Source organism: Bos taurus, chromosome 6 (assembly GCF_002263795.3).
Source record: "Bos taurus isolate L1 Dominette 01449 registration number 42190680 breed Hereford chromosome 6, ARS-UCD2.0, whole genome shotgun sequence".
Taxonomy (NCBI): Eukaryota; Metazoa; Chordata; class Mammalia; order Artiodactyla; family Bovidae; genus Bos; species Bos taurus.
Window position 1 is genome coordinate 30377603 of NC_037333.1, and position 22923 is coordinate 30400525.

Here is a 22923-nt window from a genome sequence, read left to right on the forward strand (position 1 = left end):
CAACATTCAGAAAACTAAGATAATGGCATCCGGTCCCATCACTTCATGGCAAATAGATGGGAATCAGTAGAAACAGTGGCTTTTATTTTTTAGGGCTCCAAAATCACAGCAGATGGTGATTGCAGCCATGAAATTAAAAGACTTACTCACTGGAAGGAAAGTTATGATCAACCTAGACAGCATATTAAGAAGCAGAGACATTACTTTGTCAACAAAGGTCCATCTAGTCAAGGCTATGGTTTTTCCAGTAGTCATGTACAGATATGAGAGTTGTACTATAAAGAAAGCTGAGGGCCGAAGAATTGATGCTTTTGAACTGTGGTGTTGGAGAAGACTCTTGAGAGTCCCTTGGGCTGCAAGGAGATCAACCAGTCCATACTAAAGGAGATCAGTCCTGAGTGTTCATTGGAAGGACTGATGTTGAAGCTGAAACTTCAGTATTTTGGCCACCTGATACGAAGAGCTGACTCATTTGAAAAGATCCTGATGCTGGGAAAGATTGACGGTGGGAGGAGAAGGGGACGAAAGAGGATTAGGTGGTTAGATGGCATCACCGACTCAATGGACGTGAGTTTGAGCAAACTCTTGGTGATGGACAAGGAGGCCTGGTGTGCTGTGGCTCACGGGGTCACAAAAAGTCGGATACAATGAGCGACTGAACTGAATGCATATAATTTTAACAGTTCAACACTGTCCAGCTTTTTGAAAAGGGCTATGACAAAATGATTTGGATTGTCCTCTTTTCTTTAAAAAGCTTCCTTATTCAAAGTGAAGAACAAGCTTTTCAAACTAGTCTTACTGTTTGTTTGGGGGCAGCGGGGGTGGCAGGTGGTAAAAATTCTATTAGTGAGCAGTAGGAGCACTAGAGTTTCTTGAACTGATTATATATTCATCTTTTCTTTAATCTTCTCCTCTGATCTTCCCAATCCAGGAATCGAATCCAGGCCTCTCACACTGCAGGCAGATTCTTTCCCATCTGAGCCACCAGGGAAGCCCAAGAATACTGGAGTGGGTAGCCTATCCCTTTTCCAGGGGAACTTGCCAACCCAGAAATCAAACCAGGGCCTCCTGGATTGCATGCAGATTCTTTACCAGCTGAGCTACCAGGGAAACCCTACTTATTATATACAGATTATAATACAAAATAGATGGTGAGGACATAATTTTAAAATTCACATTCAATATGCTTCATTAATAAGGTAGGAAAAAAAGCTGGGCTTTCTTATGGGTTTCCCTTGTGGCTCAGCTGGTAAAGAATCCACCTGCAATGCGGGAGACCTGGGTTTGATACCTGGGTTGGGAAGATCCCTTAGAGAAGGCAAAGGCTACCCACTCCAGTATTCTGGCCTGGAGAATTCCATTAACTATATACTCCAGGGGTTGCAAAGAGTCAGACATGACTAAGTGACTTTCACTTTACTCTCTTATAGGTACTGAATTACTAAGAGCTTTTACTGGATATGCAACGCTCACCATCAAAAAATATACATTAGATTGGTTCAAGAGAGTAGAGTAGAATGACACATGTTCATCTCCTCCTGCAAGAGCACCAAGATTGCAACTGGTTGTTGAACAACTATTAAAAGGAGGATGCTGGAGCCCACCAAAAAAAGATACCCCAGACCAAAGACAAAGAAGCTGCAAGGAGATAGAAGGAGGGGGCACAAGCACAATAAAATCAAATCCCATATTCACCAGGTGAGTAACCCACAATCTGGAGGACAATAATACCAAAGAAGTTCTCCCACTATTGTGAAGGTTCTGAGTCCCATGTCAGGCTTCCCAACCTGGGGATCTGGTAAAGGGACTGGGAATCCCCAGGAATTCTGACTTTGAAGGCCAGCAGGATTTGATTATAGGATTTCCACAGGACTGGGGGTAACAGACTTCGCTCTTGGAGGGCACAAACAAAATCTTGAGAGTATCAAGATTCAGGCACAAGGAGCAGTGATTCCACAGGAGACTGAACTAGACCTACCTGCTACTGTTGGAAGGTCTCCTGTGGAAGCATGGGTTGGCAACGGATGGCCGCAGGGACAAAGGCACTGGCAGTAGCAGTCCTGGAAGGTGCCCCTTAGGATAAGCCCTCTTGAAGGTTGCCATTAACCCTACCATAAAGCCCACAGACCCCAGGGCTGAGTCGTCTCAGGCTAAATAACTAACAGGGAGGAAGCACAACCCCACACATCAGCAGATAATGGGATTAAAGTTTTACTGCCCACCACAGTAAGTCCCAGTTTTTCCCATGCCCAGTCCCTCCCATCAGGAATCTTACACAAGCCTCAGCCTCATGCACCAGAAGGCAAACAGAAGCAAGAAGAACCACAATCCTGCAGCACTAGAACAAAAACCACATCATAGAAAGTTAACCTGAATGAAAAAGCAGAGGGTTATATCCCAGATGAAAGGACTAGATAAAACCCCCTGAAAAACAACTAAATGAAATGGGGACAGGCCAACTTTCCAGAAAAAGAATTCAGAATAATGATAGTGAAGATGATCCAGGATCTCAGAAAAAGAATGGAGAAGATGCAAGAAATATTTACCAAAGACCCAGAAGAACTAAAGAATAAAGATGAACAATACACTAGAAGGAAGCAATAGCAAAATAACTGAGGCAGAAGAATGGGTAAGTGACCTGGAAGACAGAATGGTGGAAGTCACTGTTGCAGAACAGAATATAGAAAAAAAGAATGAAAAAGAACGAAGACAGCCTAAGAGACCTCTGCTGCTGCTGCTTCTAAGTCACTTCAGTCGTATCTGACTCTGTACGACCCCACAGACAGCAGCCCACCAGGCTCCCCTGTCCCTGGGATTCTCCAGGCAAGAACGCTGGAGTGGGCTGCCATTTCCTTCTTCAATGCATGAAAGTGAAAAGTGAAGGTGAAGCCGCTCAATTGTGTCTGACCCTCAGCGACCCCATGGACTGCAAGCCTTTCAGGTTCCTCCATCCATAGGATTTTCCAGGCAAGAGTACTCGAGTGGGGTGCCATTGCCTTCTCCAGGGTTTCCAGAAAGAGAAGAGAGGGAGAAAGGACCTAAGGAAATATTTGAAAAGATAATAGCTGAAAACTTCCCTAAGATGGTAAAGGAAATAGTCAACCAAGTCTAGGAAGCACAGAGAATCCCAAGCAGGATAAACCCAAGGAGGAACAGACCGAGACACACAGTAATCAAAATGACAAAAATTAAAGAGCAAGATAAAATATTAAAAGCAACAAGGGGAAAAATGACAACATACAAGGGAACTCTCATCAGGCTATATTAGCTGATTTCAACAGCAACTCTACAAGCCAGAAGGGAATGGCACGACATATTTAAAGCGATAAAAGGGAAGAAACTACAACCAAGAATACTCTACCCAGCAGGACACTTGTTCAGATTCAGTGGAAAAATCAAAAGCTTTCCAAACAAGCAAAAGTTAAGAGAATTCAGCACCACCAAACTAGCTTTACAACAAATGCTATAGGAATGTCTCTAAGCAGTATGCACGAGAAGGAAAAAAATCTACACAAAATAAACCCAAAACAATTAAGAAAATGGTAATAGGATTGTATGCGTGTGTATGTGTGCGTGTGCATGCGCTCAGTTGCTTCAGTCTTGTCCAACTCTTTCTGACCTTTTTGACTGAAGCTTACCAGGCTCCTCTCTCCATGGGATTCTCCAGGCAAGAATACTGGAGTGGGTTGCCATGCCCTCCTACAGGGGATCTTCCTAACCCAGGGACTTAATTTGCCATACATATGGATAATTACCTTAAACGTAAATGCATTAAATGCACCAACCAAAAGACAGACTGGCTGAATGAATGAAAAGATGTGCATGTATGCACTTCCACCTATCGCATCACTCTACTTAACCCCTCAAATTGTACATAATTATTTCATACTGTTAGGTTAATCATGTTTCCATTATGGCTTGCAACTGTAATTCTTTTATTTTTTGTCTGGCTATTGGTTGTGAAAAGTGATAAACATCTTTTACTGTTGTGGAAAAAAAAAAATATATATATATACATATACACATTAAACATGTATACTACCCTGAACCAAGTGGCACCCCCAAAGCCTGATTGGCAAGTGACTAACAGCAGAGGAAATGGTTTGATAATATGGAGGAATGAGGGAAGATTATAAAACAAAAGCATTTCTCAAACTAAGGACCTCTTTTAAACTTCTCACTTTTAAAAAAAATGAGGGCTCCACAAGAGTCTTTGCTTATGCTGGTTATACCTATAATATTTACCTCATCAGAAAATAGTAACTAAGAAAATGTTTAAGAATTTATTTAGGACTTCCCTGGAGGTCCAGTGCTTAAAAATCCTCCTGACAATGCTGGGGACATCAGTTCAATCCCTGGTCCAGGTGGACTGCACACGCTGCAGGGCCACTAAGCCTGTGTGCCACAACAAGAGAAGCCACTGCAACGAGCGCGGCATGCAGCAACTAGAGACAGCCTGAGCGCAGCAACGAAGGCCCAGCACAACCACAAAGCAAACAAGAGGAAGGAAGGAATGCTTAAAAAGAAAAAAAATTAATAAGAAAACTATATTCCTTCCTCCCCCATCCCTCAAATTCAGTGAGACAAGTAGCACTGTTTTAAATCTGTGAAGATTCCTGGTTTAATAGAAAGACAGCTAGATTCTCATATCTGTTTGTGCAATTATCTGTTGAAGTGTATTGTTTTTGTTTGGTTTACAAAGGAAATCATGCCTCACCACAGTTACACAGTTAAGGAAGGAATATTTTTTAAAAATAAAAAAGTTTTACTTTACTGTGGGTATTTTTTGACAATGAACCCAAATTTGACAGATGGTAGTTTTTCTAAAGGTTGTTGCAATGTGGAGTCTGAAATGATGTGAACGAACTTTTCATTCTGTTACATTAAAGCGTTCCAGTCAATCTTGCACTTTAATAGCCCCTTAACCCATGCATTATCTTTTTAAAGCATTGTGTGCACTATCTTTTGGAAAATATTGGTTCACTCACTGAATAATGCATATCTTCCCAATGTTGACATGTCATATTTTTTTACAAAAATGACATTCATTCATCTCACCACTGGTTTCTAAATATCTGGAGACTGTCAAAATCACATTTGTAGATAGGTTTTCCAAAATTCAAAAGTTTTCTTTGAAACTAGAATTTTATCATTTGCATAAATACTGTCAGTTGTTTTCCTTGATATCAGATCATTTTTTTGAAAAAAATGTCTGTTAAATACCTGTCTACATAGTGTGGTTTGTCAGTTATTCTTTTAAATAAAAATGGTGCTCTGTGAAATAATGACAAGCTCAGCTCAAACTCAAAGCAACTGCTCAAATGCTTTCTCCTCAGACAACCACTGCATTCCAGCATGCAGCGAAGGGGAGTTCACATTTTGTTTCAAAAAATATTAAAATGGTGCCTACTAATAAAGGTTGATTTATTAAAAACTATTTTTACTGCTTCATCAAGAACATTCTTAAGTGAAACTGACATTTAAAAATTTTAAGGATACAATGACAATTTAGAACAGCCTGGAATCTTGGCCTCAATTCACGCGAGGGTACCAGCAGTTTTACCTATCACTGCTTTTGCATCATTGGTGCAAATACCAGTATAGTGAAAAAGGCAGGCAATGTCTTAATATTATTATGAAATAGTTTTAACCCTTTTGGGTCCAAGGGAACCCAAAAATTCACAGGTCATACTTTGAAGAATAAAGGGATACAGTAAGAGCTTTACATAAAATATCAACTTTCTAGTATCAATAATCTGGAATTATAATAGTGCTGAAGTGCTTAGATTTGTTTGACTATTTTCAGAACAACCGGAAAAATAGCTAATAGCCAATGGCCAAAGAGATACTCCTGATGTAATGACATTTTTTGACCAAAGCAAAGAAGCACTTTTAAGCAACAGCACAAAGGAGACAGGAAGGAAGCAAAAAAGAAAACGATAGAAATGCGGGAAACAATGTGACAACTAGAAACAATTATAAAAGACACTGGCTACTACTCTATTCTGACTTTGTTGCAGGCCTGCTGTATTTAAGGCACTGTACCAGGAGGTTATGGATATTAAAGAAAAAAAAAAAAGGCAAGTTACAGTTCCACTTGCCCTAAAGAAACTAATTATAGGAGCTAAATAGCCATGTACACAAATAGCTATGTTATGAATCATAATCTGTGCCACCTGAGAGGAATCAACAAAATGCTAAAGGAACGTAAGGGAAAACAGCCTGTCCTTTCATGTAAAAATAACTTAAAAATCCTGTTTTAGGAACAGAAGATGGTATTTTCCCATTATCAAAGGCAATGGGAACCTACATCATTAGCATATGAAAGAAGATTCCAAGGTTCAAGGGAATAAGCCCAAATGAAATTCTCCATTCAGTTCAGTTCAGTCGCTCAGTCCTGCCAGACTCTTCATAACCCCATGAATCGCAGCACGCCAGGCTTCCCTGTCCATCACCAACTCCCGGAGTTGACTCAGACTCACGTCCATCGAGTTGATGATGCCATCCAGCCATCTCATCCTCGGTCGTCCCCTTCTCCTCCTGCCCCCAATCCCTCCCAGCATCAGAGTCTTTTCTAATGAGTCAACTCTTCGCATGAGGTGGCCAAAGTACTGGAGTTTCAGCTTCAGCATCATTCCTTCCAAAGAAATCCCAGGGCTGATCTCCTTCAGAATGGACTGGTTGGATCTCCTTGCAGTCCAAGGGACTCTCAAGAGTCTTCTCCAACACCACAGTTCAAAAGCATCAATTCTTCGGCGCTCAGCCTTCTTCACAGTCCAACTCTCACACCATACATGACCACTGGAAAAACCATAGCCTTGACTAGAGTTGGTAAAGTAATGTCTCTGCTTTTGAATATGCTATCTAGGTTGGTCATAACTTTCCTTCCAAGGAGTAAGCATCTTTTAATTTCATGGCTGCAGTCACCATCTGCAGTGATTTTGGAGCCCCAAAACGTAAAGTCTGACACTGTTTCCACTGTTTCCCCATCTATTTCCCATGAAGTGATGGGACCGGATTCCATGATCTTCGTTTTCTGAATGTTGACCTTTAAGCCAACTTTTTCACTCTCCACTTTCACTTTCATCAAGAGGCTTTTTAGTTCCTCTTCACTTTCTGCCACAAGGGTGGTGTCATCTGCATATCTGAGGTTATTGATATTTCTCCTGGCAATCTTGATGCCAGCTTTTGCTTCTTCTAGCCCAGTGTTTCTCATGATGTACTCTGCTGCTGCTGCTAAGTTGCTTCAGTGGTATCCGACTCTGCGCAACCCCAGAGGTGGCAGCCCACAAGGCTTCCCTGTCCCTGGGACTCTCCAGGCAAGAACATGAGTGGGTTGCCATTTCCTTCTCCAATGCGTGAAAGTGAAGTTGCTCAGTCTTGTCCGACTCTAGCGACCCCATGGACTGCAGCCCACCTGGCTCCTCCATCCACGGGATTTTCTAGGCAAAAGTACTGGAGTGGGGTGCCATTGCCTTCTCCCATGATGTACTCTGCATATAAGTTAAATAAGCAGGGTGACAATATACAGCCTTGACGTACTCCTTTTCTTCTTGGAACCAGTCTGTTGTTCCATGTCCAGTTCTAACTGTTGCTTCCTGACCTGCATGTAGGTTTCTCAAGAGGCAGGTCAGGTGCTCTAGTATCCCCATCTCTTTCAGAATTTTCCACAGTTTACTGTGATCCACACAGTCAAAGGTTTTGGCATAGTCAATAAAGCAGAAATAGATGTTTTTCTGGAACTCTCTTGCTTTTTCCATGATCCAGCGGATGTTGGCAATTTGATCTCTGTTTCCTCTGCCTTTTCTAAAACCAGCTTGAACATCAGGAAGTTCACGGTTCACATATTGCTGAAGCCTGGCTTGGAGAATTTTGAGCATTACTTTACTAGCGTGTGAGATGAGTGCAATTGTGTCGTAGTTTGAGCATTCTTTGGCATTGCCTTTCTTTGGGATTGGAATGAAAACTGACCTTTTCCAGTCCTGTGGCCACTGCTGAGTTTTCCACATTTGCTGGCATATTGAGTGCAGCACTTTCACAGCATCATCTTTCAGGATTTGAAATAGCTCAACTGGAATTCCATCACCTCCACTAGCTTGTTCGTAGTAATGCTTTCTAAACCCACTTGACTTCACATTCCAGGATGTCTGGCTCTAGGTCAGTGATCACACCATCATTATTATTTTGGTCGTGAAGATCTTTTTTGTATAGTTCTTCTATGTATTCTTTCCACCTCTTCTTAATATATTCTGCTTCTGTCAGGTCCATACCATTTCTGTCCTTTATCGAGCCCATCTTTGAATGAAATGTTCCCTTGGCATCTCTAATTTTCTTGAAGAGATCTCTAGTCCTTCCCATTCTATTGTTTTCCTCTATTTCTTTGCATTGATCGCTGAAGGTGGCTTCCTTATCTCTCCTTGCTATTCTTTGGAACTCTGCATTCAAATGCGTATATCTTTCCTTTTCTCCTTTGCTTTTCACTTCTCTTCTTTTCACAGCTATTTGTAAGGCCTCCCCAGACAGCCATTTTGCTTTTTTGCATTTCTTTTCCATGGGGATGGTCTTGATCCCTGTCTCCTGTACAATGTCACGAACCTCATTCCATAGTTCATCAGGCACTCTATCTATCAGATCTAGGCCCTTACATCTATTTCTCACTTCCACTGTATAATCATAAGAGATTTGATTTAGGTCATACCTAAGTGGTCTAGTGGTTTTCCCTACTTTCTTCAATTTAAGTCTGAATTTGGCAATAAGGAGCTCATGATCTTAGCCACAGTCAGCTCCTGGTCTTGTTTTTGCTGACTGTATAGAGCTTCTCCATCTTTGGCTGCAAAGAATATAATCAGTCTGATTTTGGTGTTGACCATCTGGTGATGTCCATGTGTAGAGTCTTCTCTTGTGTTGTTGGAAGAGGGTGTTTGCTATGACCAGTGCATTTTCTTGGCAAAAACTCTATTAGTCTTTGCCCTGCTTCATTCCGTATTCCAAGGCCAAATTTGCCTGTCACTTCAGGTGTTTCTTGACTTCCTACTTTTGCATTCCAGTCTCCTTTAATGAAAAGGACATCTTTTTCGGGTGTTAGTTTTAAAAGGTCTTGTAGGTCTTCATAGAACCGTTCAACTTCAGCTTCTTCAGCGTTACTCATTGGGGCATAGACTTGGATTACTGTGATACTGAATGCAGCAACCCCACGCCCGAGGCCAGGGGTGGCAGCCGGGAGGAGCAACCCCATGTCCAAGGAGCGGTGGCTGCAGGGGCGCAGGAGGGCCTAGAGGAGCTATTCCACGTTCAAGGTCAGGAGGGGTGGCAATGAGGAGATAACCCTCGTCCAAGGTAAGGAACAGCGGCTGTGCTTTGCAGGAGCAGCTGTGAAGAGATACCCCACGTCCAAGGTAAGAGAAACCCAAGTAAGACGATAGGTGTTGCAAGACGGCATCAGAGGGCAGACACACTGAAACCATACTCAAAGAAGCTAGTCAATCTAATCACACCAGGACCACAGCCTTGTCTAACTCAATGAAACTAAGCCATGCTTGTGAGGCCACCCAAGACAGGTGGGTCATGGTGGAAAGGTCTGACAGAATGTGGTCCACTGGAGAAGGGAATGGCAAACCACTTCAGTATTCTTGCCTTGAGAACCCCATGAACAGTATGAAAAGGCAAAATGATAGGATACTGAAAGAGGAACTCCCCAGGTCACTAGGTGCCCAACGTGCTACTAGAGATCAGTGGAGAAATAACTCCAGAAAGAATGAAGGGATGGAGCCAAAGCAAAAACAATACCCAACTGTGGATGTGACTGGTGATAGAAGCAAGGTCCGATGCTATAAAGAGCAATATTGCATAGGAACCTGGAATGTCAGGTCCATGAATCAAGGCAAATTGGAAGTGGTCAAACAAGAGATGGCAAGAGTGAATGTCAACATTCTAGGAATCAGCAAACTAAAATGGACTGGAATGGGTGAATTTAACTCAGATGACGATTATATCTACTACTGCGTGCAGGAATCCCTTAGAAGAAATGGAGTACCCATCATGATCAACAAAAGAGTCCGAAAGGCAGTACTTGGATGCAATCTCAAAAACGACAGAATGATCTCTGTTCGTTTCCAAGGCGAACCATTCAGTTCTCCATTAGTGGTGTGCAAACAGAAGACAAACTTATATCCTAAATTATTCCAGTATACATTTATTCATTTTCATACCTAAGTCTACCATCACACAAAAGAAGGATTTAAACACCTGCCACTGATTCTACCTTTCCAAGGGATCCCAGATCAAAAACTATTCAAAAGAAAAAAATCACTGCTAGGAGATTATGAATTCACACAGAAAAGTCTACATCAATTTGTTAATCCACAAATAAAGGTGATGCCAAAGTAGAATGAAAACACTTAAACCTTTGATTCTGTCCCGTAGTCTTATGTAAGTGTGCCTTTTTGCCATTTTGACATTCTAATTGTGTGCTGTTCTACATGATTCAATTCTCTAATATGGCAACTGACTTTCAAGGCCGTTCCTTTCAAGGCCATTCCTAGTGAAGCACATCATACAATTGCCCCTTTAAAAGGTTTATTACCAAAAAAACAGATCATAAATTCTGGACAGTCTTAGGCTTCCCTGGTGGCTCAGTGGTATAGAATCTGCCTGCCAGTGGAGGAGACCTGGGTTCGATCCCACATGCCAAGGAGCAACTAAGCCTGTGTGCCCCAACTACTGAGCCTGTGCTCTGGAGCCTGCAAGCCTGTATGCTCTAGAGCCTGTGCTCTGCAACAAGAGCAGCCACCACAATGAAAAGCCTGTGCACCACAACTAGAAAGAAGGCCCTGCTCACCACAAAAAAGCCTGCACGGCGATGGAAGACCCAGTGCAGCCAAAAAATAAAAATTAAAAAAATTAAGAAAATATAATCTGGACAGTCCTAATTTGAACGACATAGTAGACAGGGATCTTCAGCATCTTAGATAAATCAAACTATCTCTGATGAAAGCTCTCAAAAAAGACAAGGAATACACTAAAAGATTGAAGATTAGTTTCTCATACACTAGCTTAAAATGAGAAAGAAGAAACATTTCAGGCTTAAGCCAAAAGAAAAGGTAAAGATAAACAGAAAAAATGTAAAGGAAAGAGTCATGTGATTTATAATGGACAAGGTCAAAGTGTTAAACCTGAAAAGTACTTTTTAATAAGAATTTATATCTACATTAAAAACATAACTGACATGTACAAATGAATTTTAATAATGAAATGCATAAACATGGCAGGATACATAGAACAAAAAGTCAACAGAGACAAAAATGAGGCTTTAACTGTCTAGTCTAAACTCTTAATAGAAAAGGCAGCACCAAAATAATTAAGATATAAAAAGATATTTTTTAAACTATTTTGATTGGTACCTACTGTAAGAGACACATTATAGATTATGACCCTAAACACACAGATCACTAGTTATATAACAAAGGTCTCATAGGCTTTACTGTTATACTTTGATAATTTTCTATTTGTTGTATCTATGAAAAATAAGTTATATGCATTCAGCCAGGATCCAAGAAACTGACTTTATGACATGTTTGTAATCCAGTTTGAAAAAAATGATATAAATAATAACTCATTATTTTTGACATATAAGTAAATGTGTAATTAGATTATGCATTTTCAAGTACTCAGAGCTTTTACAGAAATTCTTTAGTAGGCCAAAAAGAATATCTCAGTAAATTCATCAAAGATGAAATATTACAGACTACATTCTCTGGTCACAAAAAGTAAAATTGGAAGTAAATGTTAATAATAATGTTGAAGCAAAATTTCAGTTACTTGGATATTAAAACAACAAATAAACAAGAAAAACAAAAGAAACCACTCCTTTAAACTCTCAGGTCCAAGAAGAAGAAAAAGCAAAAACATATTAAAATCTACAGTACAGGAATACCTCTTTTCTTGCATTTCACAGATACAGTGCTTTTTTTTTTTTTTTACAAATTGAAGGTTGATGGCACCATATGTTGAGCAAGGTTACTGACATTTTTTCCAACAGCATTTGCTCACTTCATGTCTCTCTGCCGTATTTTGGTAATAATTCTTGTAACATTTCAAATATTGTATGGTGATGTTTGTTACGGCGACCGGTCATCAGTGATCCTTGATATTACTGTTGTAATTGTTTTAGGTGCCCCAAAAGCACACATATAAAATGGCAAACTTAACTGATAAAACGTTTTATGTGTTTTGACTGCTCCACCCACCTGCCACTTCCTTCATCACTTTCCCCCTCTTCCAGCTTCCCTATTCCTTAAGACACAACAATAAATTAGGTCAGATACTAACCCTCCAATGGCCTCTAAGTATTCAAGAGAAAGGAAGAGTTGCACATTCCTCTCTCTAAATAAAAAGATGGAAATGTTTAAAGTTAGTGAGAAGGCAGGTCAAAAGCAAAGACAGGCTGAAAGTTAGGCCTCTTGCAGCAGTTAGCCAAGACATGAATGCAAAGGCAAAGTTCTGGAAGAAAATTAGAAATTCTACTCTAGTCAATCTACAAACAAGAAGCCAAACAGCTTTACTGCTGATATGGAGAAACTTTCAGTGGTCTGGATAAAAGGTTAAACCAGCCTCAGCACTCCCTTAAGCCAAAGCCTAATTCAGAGCAAGACCCTATCTCTTTCTTTCTATGAAGGCTGAGAGAGGTGAGAAAGTTGCAAGGAAAAAAGTTTGAAGCTTGAAGAAGTTAGTTCATAAGGCTGAAGGAAAGTAGTTGTCTCCATAACATACAAGTGCATGATGAAGCAAGAAGTACTGATGTAGAAACTGCAGCAAGATATCCAGAAGATTTAGCTAAGATAATTAAGGAAAGTGGCTACATTAAACAAGAAAAGTTTCAGTGTCAACCAAACAACCTTCTAATGGAAGAAGGTTCCATCTAGGACCTCCAGAGCTAGAGAGGAGAAGTCAATGTCTGGCTTAAAAGGATAGGCTGAGTCTCCTGTTAGGGGCTAATGTAGCTGGTGACTTTAGTTGAAACCACTGCTAATTTATCATGCCCGAAAATCTTAAGGCTCTTAAGAATTATGCTAAATCTACTCTGCCTATGCTCTATAAATAAATGGAACAAAGCCTGGATGACAGAAAAGTTGTTTAAAACAGTTGTTTAAAATACTAAGTATTTTAAACCCACTGTTGTTACACCTACTGCTCAAAAAAACGACTGCTTTCAAAATATGACTGCTCAGGGAATTCCCCAGTGGTCCAGTGGTTAGAACTCTGGGTTTTCACTGGTGAGGGCCTGATTCAATCCCTGAATAGGGAACTAAGATCCAACAGATGTGAAAGAAGAAAATACGGATGGATATATTTATAATGTGGTGGTAGGGAATGGCTTTCTTTTATCAGTTCTGATCGGGACCTAAAACCATAAGCCTTAAAGAAAAAGATTAACAAACTGACCATTTAAAAATGGAAAACTTCTCTGTTGTAAACAACAAACAGAATTAAAAGACTGGAATAAAAAAAAAAAAAAGGTAATTTAATCATTCATTAGCCTTTTAAAGATTAGAAAGGTTTGCAATATTCTGGCCTGGTATGAAAAAGCAGACATCTGAAACCAGCCTGTAGTCTAGTGCAAACTGGTAAAACTATTATGATGGGTTATTTGGCAATTACTAAAATATTAATTCATATTCCTTCTAACATGACAATTTCATTTCCCAGAATTTTTCCACAGATTGTACACAGGCAAAAACATCAATATAAAAGAATGGTCACTACAGCATTCTTTAAAACAAAAAGAGGAAATTAACCAAAACAACCAATGTCTATTAACACGGAACTATATGAATTATAATACATCAATGTATAAGACATACTGTAGTCACTAAAAACAATTCAAGTATAACATATTTTATATGAACAGGGAAAACATAAAAAAAATCTACTTTGAGGGGACTTCCCTGGCAGTCCAGTGGTTAAGAGACTGCACTTCCACCGCAGTAGGCATGTGTTTAATACCCAACTGGGCAACTAAGCACATGCAGCATGGCATTTGGGGGAACCCCCCCCAAATCTACTTTTTAGTCAATAGTGAGCTGCATTACAATATACATAATACTATTTTATCTAAAAAAAAAAACACAAAAAACCAACAACCTAGAATACATATAGGTAGGGAAAAAAATGAAAAAATGAAAATACCAACACTAAATGAAAAGATTACATTAGAGTCTCTCCATTACACAATTGTTATAATCATTTTTTATATAACACTTTATTTTGAAGAAAGCAGCACAAAAACTAAAAAGGTAGAAAAGGAAAACATAGACAAAAAATGTACATTTAAAATGAATTTAAGACATTTAGACTCACAGTACTTTCTATTAGAACAATTGAGCACTAATCTTTTTAACAAATACGACTCTTCAACTAATACTAGCAGACATTAGGAAACCAGAATTTCTATCCAAAGATAAAATGAGGATTCACATTTTGGCCACACACACTTAAGAGGACTCAGTAGTTAAAGTATCACTCAACAGTTAAAGAATCGTGAGGTTAAAATGATACGTGCAGCTTCATCATTCAAATGATCTCATTCATTTTGATTTCAGAGAACAAATAGACAAAGGAAGTGAAGTCCAAAAGTGATAAGATTGTAGAATCCGTAAGTGGCAGAGCATTGTTCCTTGGAAATCTTTTCACAATTAAAAAATTTTTTCCTCCTACTTATTAACAACAGTTACTTTCAACATGATGACCACACCAAAATGGCAGCCACTATAGAAGACTGACCATTTCATTAAGAAATTCATCAAGCATACACTAAAGCTTTCCTCCATTCCAACCTCAGAACCACCTATGAATCATCTATTTTTCTCTTTTACTCCCATTCCCCTGGGTAAAATGTGTCTTCATGTTTTTCTCAAAGTTAAACAGTCCAGCTACAGTTGCACTCCTACCTCCCTGACGCCTCTCATCAGATACCATCCCCCGTCTTTCATCCTTTCCCCCTCCACTAGCTTCTTTCCCTCAGCTAAAAAATATGCTCAATTTTCAATGTTCCTCAGACATCTTTTCTTGACATTATTTCCTCATCAAGCTGTTCTCTTTCCCTTGTTGGAATAGGAGTCTTCATCTGCTTAGTTTTCTATTGAAACTGCTATGGGCCAACAGGAACTTTAATTTCAAAGAAAAGAGGTCTCTGATCAGATCTCATTCAAACTGATTTCTCTGCAACATTTGATACTGTTCACTATACAACACCAATGTGGAAACTCCCCTTTCTTTTGCTTTCAGGGTATTACCATTTGCTTACTATTCTGTCATCCTTTATATCTTTCATTGGTTTCCCTTCCTTTATCCATTTTTAAATACTGATGCTTCTTACTATCTATTTTGTTTAGGACATTTTTTTGGCTGGGGGCGGGGGTGGGTAACTACCTCAAGGATGACTTCAAAGTTGATTTCTCATATTCCAACCATTCTCTGAGCCCTAAACTCCAATGTTCAACCCTCTACTAGACCTTGCTACTAAAACATAAACGCAAATTCAACATGTTTTGGTATCTATCTCTTAATCCTGCTGCCTAATTCAGTTGATAGTGCTACTAACTCAGCTGTCCAAGCAAGGAACATCTGCATTACCTTTAAATCCTCCACATTTAACTGATCATCAAATATCATCATATACATATCATATAAAACATCTCTAAACTGCCTCCTCTGTCATTTCCCTGTATTTAGGCTTCAATTATTCCAACAGTTTCATTGCTATTTCTCCCATACTGAAATGTTCTGTATAATGTATACCAAATCAAGTCCATTCTCCCTGGGAGAGCATATAAATAGGCCTCTCAAAACCCACCAGTCTCTGTTTCTAAATCTTTTCTGCTTCATGCATACTGCCCTATACCTCCTCTTCCATAGATAACTTCACCTATTCCATTCACATACCACATTCCAAGGCAACATGCTTTTATCCCTTGTTCACTGAATAAGCAATGAGTCATTGTTTAGTGTTCACTCAGTCATTTCTCTATGATTTTTCCTGATTCTCTGCAGAAAGAAGGAATAATCTAATCACTGTGAATTAGACTGCGGTCCTACACTGCTTAATATCTTCCTTTATTAGAAGTTACCACATTGTGCTATTTTAACCATATATATTTATGTGTTCTTTCCTCTTGGTGCTCCTTGAGGATCATGCTTAGCTCAATGTTTTATTCTTTATGCATAAAACAGTAGATTCTCTCCTCTCACACTCATTTGTCACTGCTTTATTCTCTCCAAACCTGCTATGCTCCCAGAAAAGTAAAATAAAAAAGAAAATGTAAGTAGTAATGACTGATAACTCCAGGCACTAATGAGAGTAAAATAAACCGAGGTGGGGGGAGGCGACCCACAGGTTAAGTGTATGCCCTCATAGCCAAAGGCTGGATTAAGGGAGCCTGCCCTCTATCAAAGGTAGTTTCAAGTATCCCAGGCTAAAGATGACTGATGGCTATGGCACTGTTTCACGATCATAAAGAGGAAGAGGGACATTTAAAAATATGTACGAAGTACTATTATCACCTATTCATCATTCAATACTCCTTTTTTCAACACATACTTTGAATGCCTACTATACACCAATCATTGTTCTAAGCAATGGGGATGGACAGATAGGTAAACCAGGTCTTTGCTCTCACAGATCTTACATTCTAATAAGTGGAACATAAATACATAATGCAAAGTTAGTGATGGATACTATACAGAAAAATACAGTAAAGGGGGTGAGGGTTGCTACTTTAGAGAGTAATCAAGAAAAGACCTTCTTAAAAAAAGCTAACATTTCACTAAGTCCTAATACAACAGCAGAGTCACATGCAGATAACAAGAGAAAGCGTCTTGGAGGCAGATGGAAAAGCATATAGGAAGAAGAAAAGATTGAATGGGGTTTGGCATATTCAAGGAACAGTGTCCCTGTGGCACTGTAACTGAAGGAGAGTGGTATAAAATAAAATCTTAACTCTTAGGTAAAATAATTGGATTATCTGAGAAAGAGTGATAACAGGTAATTTTAACCACATACAATTTCCATCCTGTAAGTGGACTCAGACCCTAAAACTGATGTAAATAAACAAATGTAGCCTAATTCTACATAATAAGAGTAAATTACCGGTTGATGATAAAGAAAGGTCAATATTCATATCCCACTGATGATACGTCCACTGATTTCCCAATGTCCATATTCAGTCTGATCTTAAATCCAATTTTAGTGTGTTGACCTCTCCTCGGAACCGTGTGTACGCACGCTCGATTGTGTCTGGTTCTTTAGAACCCCATGGACTGTAGCCCACCAGACTCCTCTGTCCATGGGATTCTCCAGGCAAGAATACTGGAGTGGGTTGCCATTCCCTTCTCCAGGAGATCTTCCCAACTCAGGGATCGAACCAGGGTCTCTTATGTCTCCTGCACTGGCAGGCAGGGTTCTTTACTACTACCACCACCTGGGAAGCCAGGGGCCCAAGGCCTGATGTTTATTTCAGCACCCCTCTCCCGCCATGCTAAGTTAACCTGCTTTTGGTCTACTGCTTAACTGGCAGGCTCCCCTTGTGGCTCAGCTGGTAAAGAATCTGCCTGCAACGTGGGAGACCTGGGTTCAATCCCTGGGTTGGGAAGATCCCCTGGAGAAGGGAAAGGCTAACTACTCCAGTATTTTGGCCTGGAGAATTCTAGGGACTCTATAGTCCAAGGGGTCAGAGAGTTGGACATGAGCGATTCTCACTTTCAAACTCAGGGCAGGACCTTTGATTCTCATTTGAATTTTTAAAGGCATACCCAAGGTCTTACAGTGGGTACTTCATACCTATTCTAATGTATAGAACTACCTTTATTCCCCTCAATTACTTAAACTAAGATCCTTAACATCCATTTTATCTCATTCCTACACAAGGACCCAGATGTAAAATCTTGTACTTTCTTACTCTGAAACTCTTAAGCCTTGTTCTTCTGTTTGTACTGCCACTGCTGTTTGGATTAAAAGAGCTTCCCAAATGATTTCTCTCCCTTTAAACACTACACTCTAGCAATACATAGGTTTCATGACTGCCAGGTTGATTTTTTTTTTTTACAAAACAAGTTTCTTTCATTATTTTACCCAAGGGCTTCCCTGGTGGCTCAGTGGTAGAGAATCTGCAAACCAATGCAGGAGACTCGGGTTCGATCCTTGGGTCAGGAAGATCCCTTAGAGAAGGAAATGACAACCCACTCCAGCACTCTTGCCTGGGAAATCTCACAGACAGAGGAGCCTCGTGGGCTACAGTCCCTGGGGCTGCAAATATTCAGACATGACTTAGCGACTAAATAAGTACCTCTGGAGTACCTATAATATTAAGTCTAAACTTTGCCTTACTTTTCAAGATTCTCAAAAATCTACAGGATCAATTAAAATAATCTTTTCAGTAAGCAAAGCTCTCTCTTCCAAGGAGGATGAATCCTTACCACTCCTGGAACAAACTTGATTTTTGTAATTCCCAAGTGTCATTAAGACTTACCCCACAATTTCTAAAGCAATCTCAGTTTTAAAAAGAATTTACATATGGAAAGTCCAAATAAAGAGAAAAGAAGCGAAGTCTCCTTAGAGAAAAAAAGGAAAGCAGAAAAAACACCTTCTGATTAGAAAAAGAAACTAAAAATTTTACATTACTGATAAATAACTGAAACATTTCATTAAATTCCACTTTACAAAGTGTTTTTATTTTAGAGATGAAAAAACTGTGGATCTCAGAAAATCTGAGTTACTTCTCCGATGTCCCATTTAACAAAAATTAAGAAGCAGAGGCTCCCAAGGACTCAACATCCCATGCCTACACCCTGGCCTTTCCTTCCCTAACCACAGAATAAACAGATTAAAATATTTAGTTAAAATATTAAAGTACCTGGATGTTTAGACATTAATGACAGCATGTTATGCAAACCAAATTATCTGCTGAAAGAATGCACACAGGGATGTCACTCGTGCTTAAATCTTTCAGTGCTCTGAATTTAGGTTAAGTTCAAAATTCTTCGAATAAACAAAGCCTTGCAAAATTTGATTCCTAATTACCAGTTAGTCACACCTACCAAATTGTTCCATCAAGTTCCAATTACACCTAAGTATTTAAATTGTTATTCTAATGATAACTTGTAGGGACTGTTTTCAATGTTATATTTAAGTAGAACAGCAAACAAAATGGGGATATCAAGGGTAAAGACAAATATTACTAATTCTGTAATTTAAAAGGTGCTTATGAAATACTGAGCTTTACACTAAAAAGGGTATTACTGAAATAAACATTAAAATATAACTTCTAATATTCCTTTCATCCTTCATTAGAAACTGAGTGACATAAATGATTAAAAGTTTAAGTTCAAGAATTAGATTGCTTGGATTTGAGCTCCGGTTCCACCAACTTCCCAACTTTACCCACCAGGTCTCATTTCTTCAAAATGTGGGTAATATCTTGTAGGCCTGTTTTAATAAGAGAATATGAACCACTCACCATTATGACTAAAACATAGCAGCAGTTCAAATATATACTAATAGTTAACTGTCAGAAGAACACAGATTAAGATGGGGATGCTAATTTTTCGCTTTCTCAAACCCTACTGTTCGTAACAATTTGCTGAAGAGGTTAAAAAAATGAAGAACCACCATGAAGAACACCAATTATTGGGACTTCCCCTGTTGTCCAATGGTTTAGATTTCAAATGCCAATGCAGAGGTGTGGGTTCAGATCCTTGCTCAGGGAGCTAAGATCCCAGATCTCTTGAGGTCAAAAAAATGGAAACACAGAAGCAATATTGTAACAAATTCAATATAGATTAAAAAAAAAACAGTCGATATTAAAAAAAAAAAAAAAAACTCAAAGGAAAAAAAATTATTCATATGCACTTTGGAAGTCAGTGGTTGGCAAAATCTGAATGTGACCTGCTCTTCATTTGTTCATAGACGTTTTCTTCAGGCAACCTTGAATCAAGTCTTAGCTCACAGCAGGTTATCAATTTTTTTTGGAGAAATACTGGAATGAATTTAAATGTGTGGCAGTAACAGCCTCAAAATCTATCATAGGACTGAATCACCTAGTTCTTTTTCCCATAGCTGCCATTCTGACCTAAATTCTGATTTTAGCTGCCATCACTGGGCCATATTTAAGAACTTATGCAGAAGTGAAACAACTATGGACGGATAATCAGTTGGAGGTACATGGCGCCTATGGCAGCCCCGAAGCTGCATGTAAAAGGGCATGGTGAAGGACAATGCATCAGTATGTATGACATCAAGAACAGAAATCAGAATCTCTTCTGCTTTTCTTCTTAAAAAACAAAAACAAAAACACGAAACTCTCTTGATGCTGTATCAATTTCTAACATTGTAACTCACCTGTTTTTTCAGTTACATCTGAATCAGGGGTGCCTGCCCTGCTAACTTCCCCTTCAGCATTCTCCTCTTCAGCACTAAGAGAAATTGGTGAAGAAGGGCCAGGCTGGGAGGGTTGAGGGGTTGCTTCGGGCGCTTCCTCAATCTTATTTCTTTTCTCAAAGCGAAAACGGTCCAGGTTGAAAAGATTCATATTGATATAAACTACCACTTCGTGGGGTTTGGCGCTATAGGTGAACTATCTGCAGGGAGAAAATAAAAAGAGAAAAAGAGGCCATGAAAACAACATAAAATACAAAGCCACAGCAGTTCATTCCCAAGGCAATTAAGTGCCCGCAAACATGCCAGTGGCTCAGCATGACTATTATGGCTGCGCTTCATTGTTAGGCCATAACAATCAGGTGGACAGGGGTATCCTTTTAAAATTTTCCATTGCTTTTTTTCACTCCCTCTCTCCCCCACCCCCGCCCTTCCTTCCTAGAACCACACGCTGACCCTCGCGCAACCTCCTCTTACCCCAGCACGCGCGGGCACGTTCCCCACGCTAACTCCCCTGCGGGCCGCGCGCCCGCCCACAGTGAGAGAGACTCCCTGTACTAAGATGCTCCCTGCCTCGAGAAAGGACGTGCCAGGGCCCGTGCCTCGACACTGCAGGGACACAAAGGGGCCAAAGCAGGGGAGCGGCGGAGGCCGTAGTGGCGGGCACCCGCCCGGAAGTTGACGCGGCGCGAGCCCAGCTGAGAGGAAGCTGATAGGATCAAGAAAACACAGGGAAGATTCAGAAGTGCAGACTGCTGAGGCATCTCTTTCAACGATCGCTTGCTCTCTATCACTCTCCCCCTAGTACTTACAGTCTTGCAACTTCGGTGCGCTTAACAAAGAATGAAAAGCAAAAATAATTCTTGGCGTGCAGCGACGGTAGCCGGGCCGGGACCTTCTAAAACAGCACGGAGAAGCCCAATGAGCGCGCAGTGATGACGCAACACGCAACCTAGGCTTTTCTCTTCCCCAGCGACGTGCGAGGGGAAAAATGTCTAGGCGCGCGCCGTTGTCATGGTAACCTGTATCCGCCTCTTTCCCTTGGAAGCGCGCTTGTGGCCTGTCTCTCCAGGTTAGCCAGAAAGTTGTTAAGTAGAACAATAATAAATAACACAATGACAATAAATAGCCTAATAAGGATATTTAATATAATATCTGACATATTATAATCTATACATTTATATAATCTGTAAACAGTATAACACCGTTGTTCTAAAGGCATTACGTATAATCGCAACCCTTTCAAGAAGCCTGTTTTTATAAAACAAGAAAACTGAGGCCTGCAGATGTTAAGTAGCGAAGAGGGAAAATCGAGGTATGTTGAATTTAAAAGCGTATTAACTGCCTCTGCACTGTTGGTGGGATTATTCCTAGAGTGGAATATGACAATTCACATATCTTGATAGAAGTATTAAGAATATTTCCTCTCTTTGCTCCAACATTAAAATAAACAGACAGTTTTTGAATCGTAATTTGATCCCCTGGTTGGCATTTACCTTGAAGAATTTCTATAAGTCATTCTTCTGCCAAATACATTGGTCGTTGTAAACAAATTAGCACTGTTTTTAAATCAGTGTTTTGAATTATGTAACGTAAACCCACAATTTGAATTGTGTAATGTAAACCCATAATTACAAAAATTAATTTTGTAATTAATTATCTGGGTCCATAAGATTCAGGATCAATGACTGAACAATTGGGATTTCCATTGTACTTATCCTTGATATCCCATGAAATGCCCTAGATTTATGCATTAACTTATAAATAGTAAATTCTTTTTGTTAATGAAAAATATTTGCTTTAAGATCTCCTCTTAGCAACTTTCAAATATGCAATACAGGATTATTAACTGTAGTCACTGTGCTGTATGTGTAATAGAAAAAAATGAATCTTTGCTTTACATGCAGAAAGATCTAGCATTGAAAATGGATTCGATTAGCTTGATGACTTTGGTCATATTGTAAATAACATCTCTGAGTCTCAGTTTCCTCATCTTTAATTGTGGTTGATGATACTATTGACATCTTTGCTACCATTAGGGGCTTGTGTTCATGCATATGGACCCCCACCTCAAATGTCCAAGTCTGACACTACCTAGGAGTTGGCATAGTTTTTAAAAAAGTATGCTCTGTTAAGTTTGAGTTTTAGATAAACAATGAGTATTTTTTAGCATAATTATGTCCTATGCAATATTTGGAACTTGTCCATACTAAACAGTTACATGTTGTTCGTCTGAAATTTAAATTTAACGACGTGTCCTGTATTGTATTTGGCAAACTTACTTTCACCCTACCACTTTATCACCCCTTTGACCTAGGGACTTTTTGGTACACATTGGTCTAAGGATATAGATACTAGAAACACAATTGGCCCTCAACAGAAAAGACCTGGGGAAAAGTCACTGTTAGCCATTTTGGAGCCATGTGAGCAGAGCATTTTGAGAACCAAGTACTCAAAAGCAGTCCACCTTATTCCAAGAACTCACTTGATGATTTGAA

General features: G+C 39.6%; 1 protein-coding gene across 6 annotated transcripts in view; it reads right to left on the reverse strand.

Annotated features, from left to right (window-relative positions):
* Positions 1-21359, reverse strand: part of SMARCAD1 (SWI/SNF-related, matrix-associated actin-dependent regulator of chromatin, subfamily a, containing DEAD/H box 1) — a 90705-nt gene extending 69346 nt beyond the window's left edge. For 2 of the 6 annotated variants that reach the window (XM_010805997.4, XM_010805996.4), the window contains exons 1-2: positions 21238-21348; positions 20390-20628 (exon numbers count right to left, since the gene is read on the reverse strand). In XM_010805997.4, the coding sequence (XP_010804299.1) occupies positions 20390-20579 (190 nt within the window). In that variant the 5' untranslated portion in view covers positions 20580-20628; positions 21238-21348. Of the gene's footprint in view, positions 1-17143; positions 17235-20389; positions 20629-20902; positions 21084-21237 lie in introns of those variants that run through there. The other 4 variants (XM_024993246.2, XM_005207731.5, NM_001205432.1 and 1 more) reach the window with 3 other exon arrangements.
* Positions 21360-22923: the final 1564 nt, after the last annotated feature.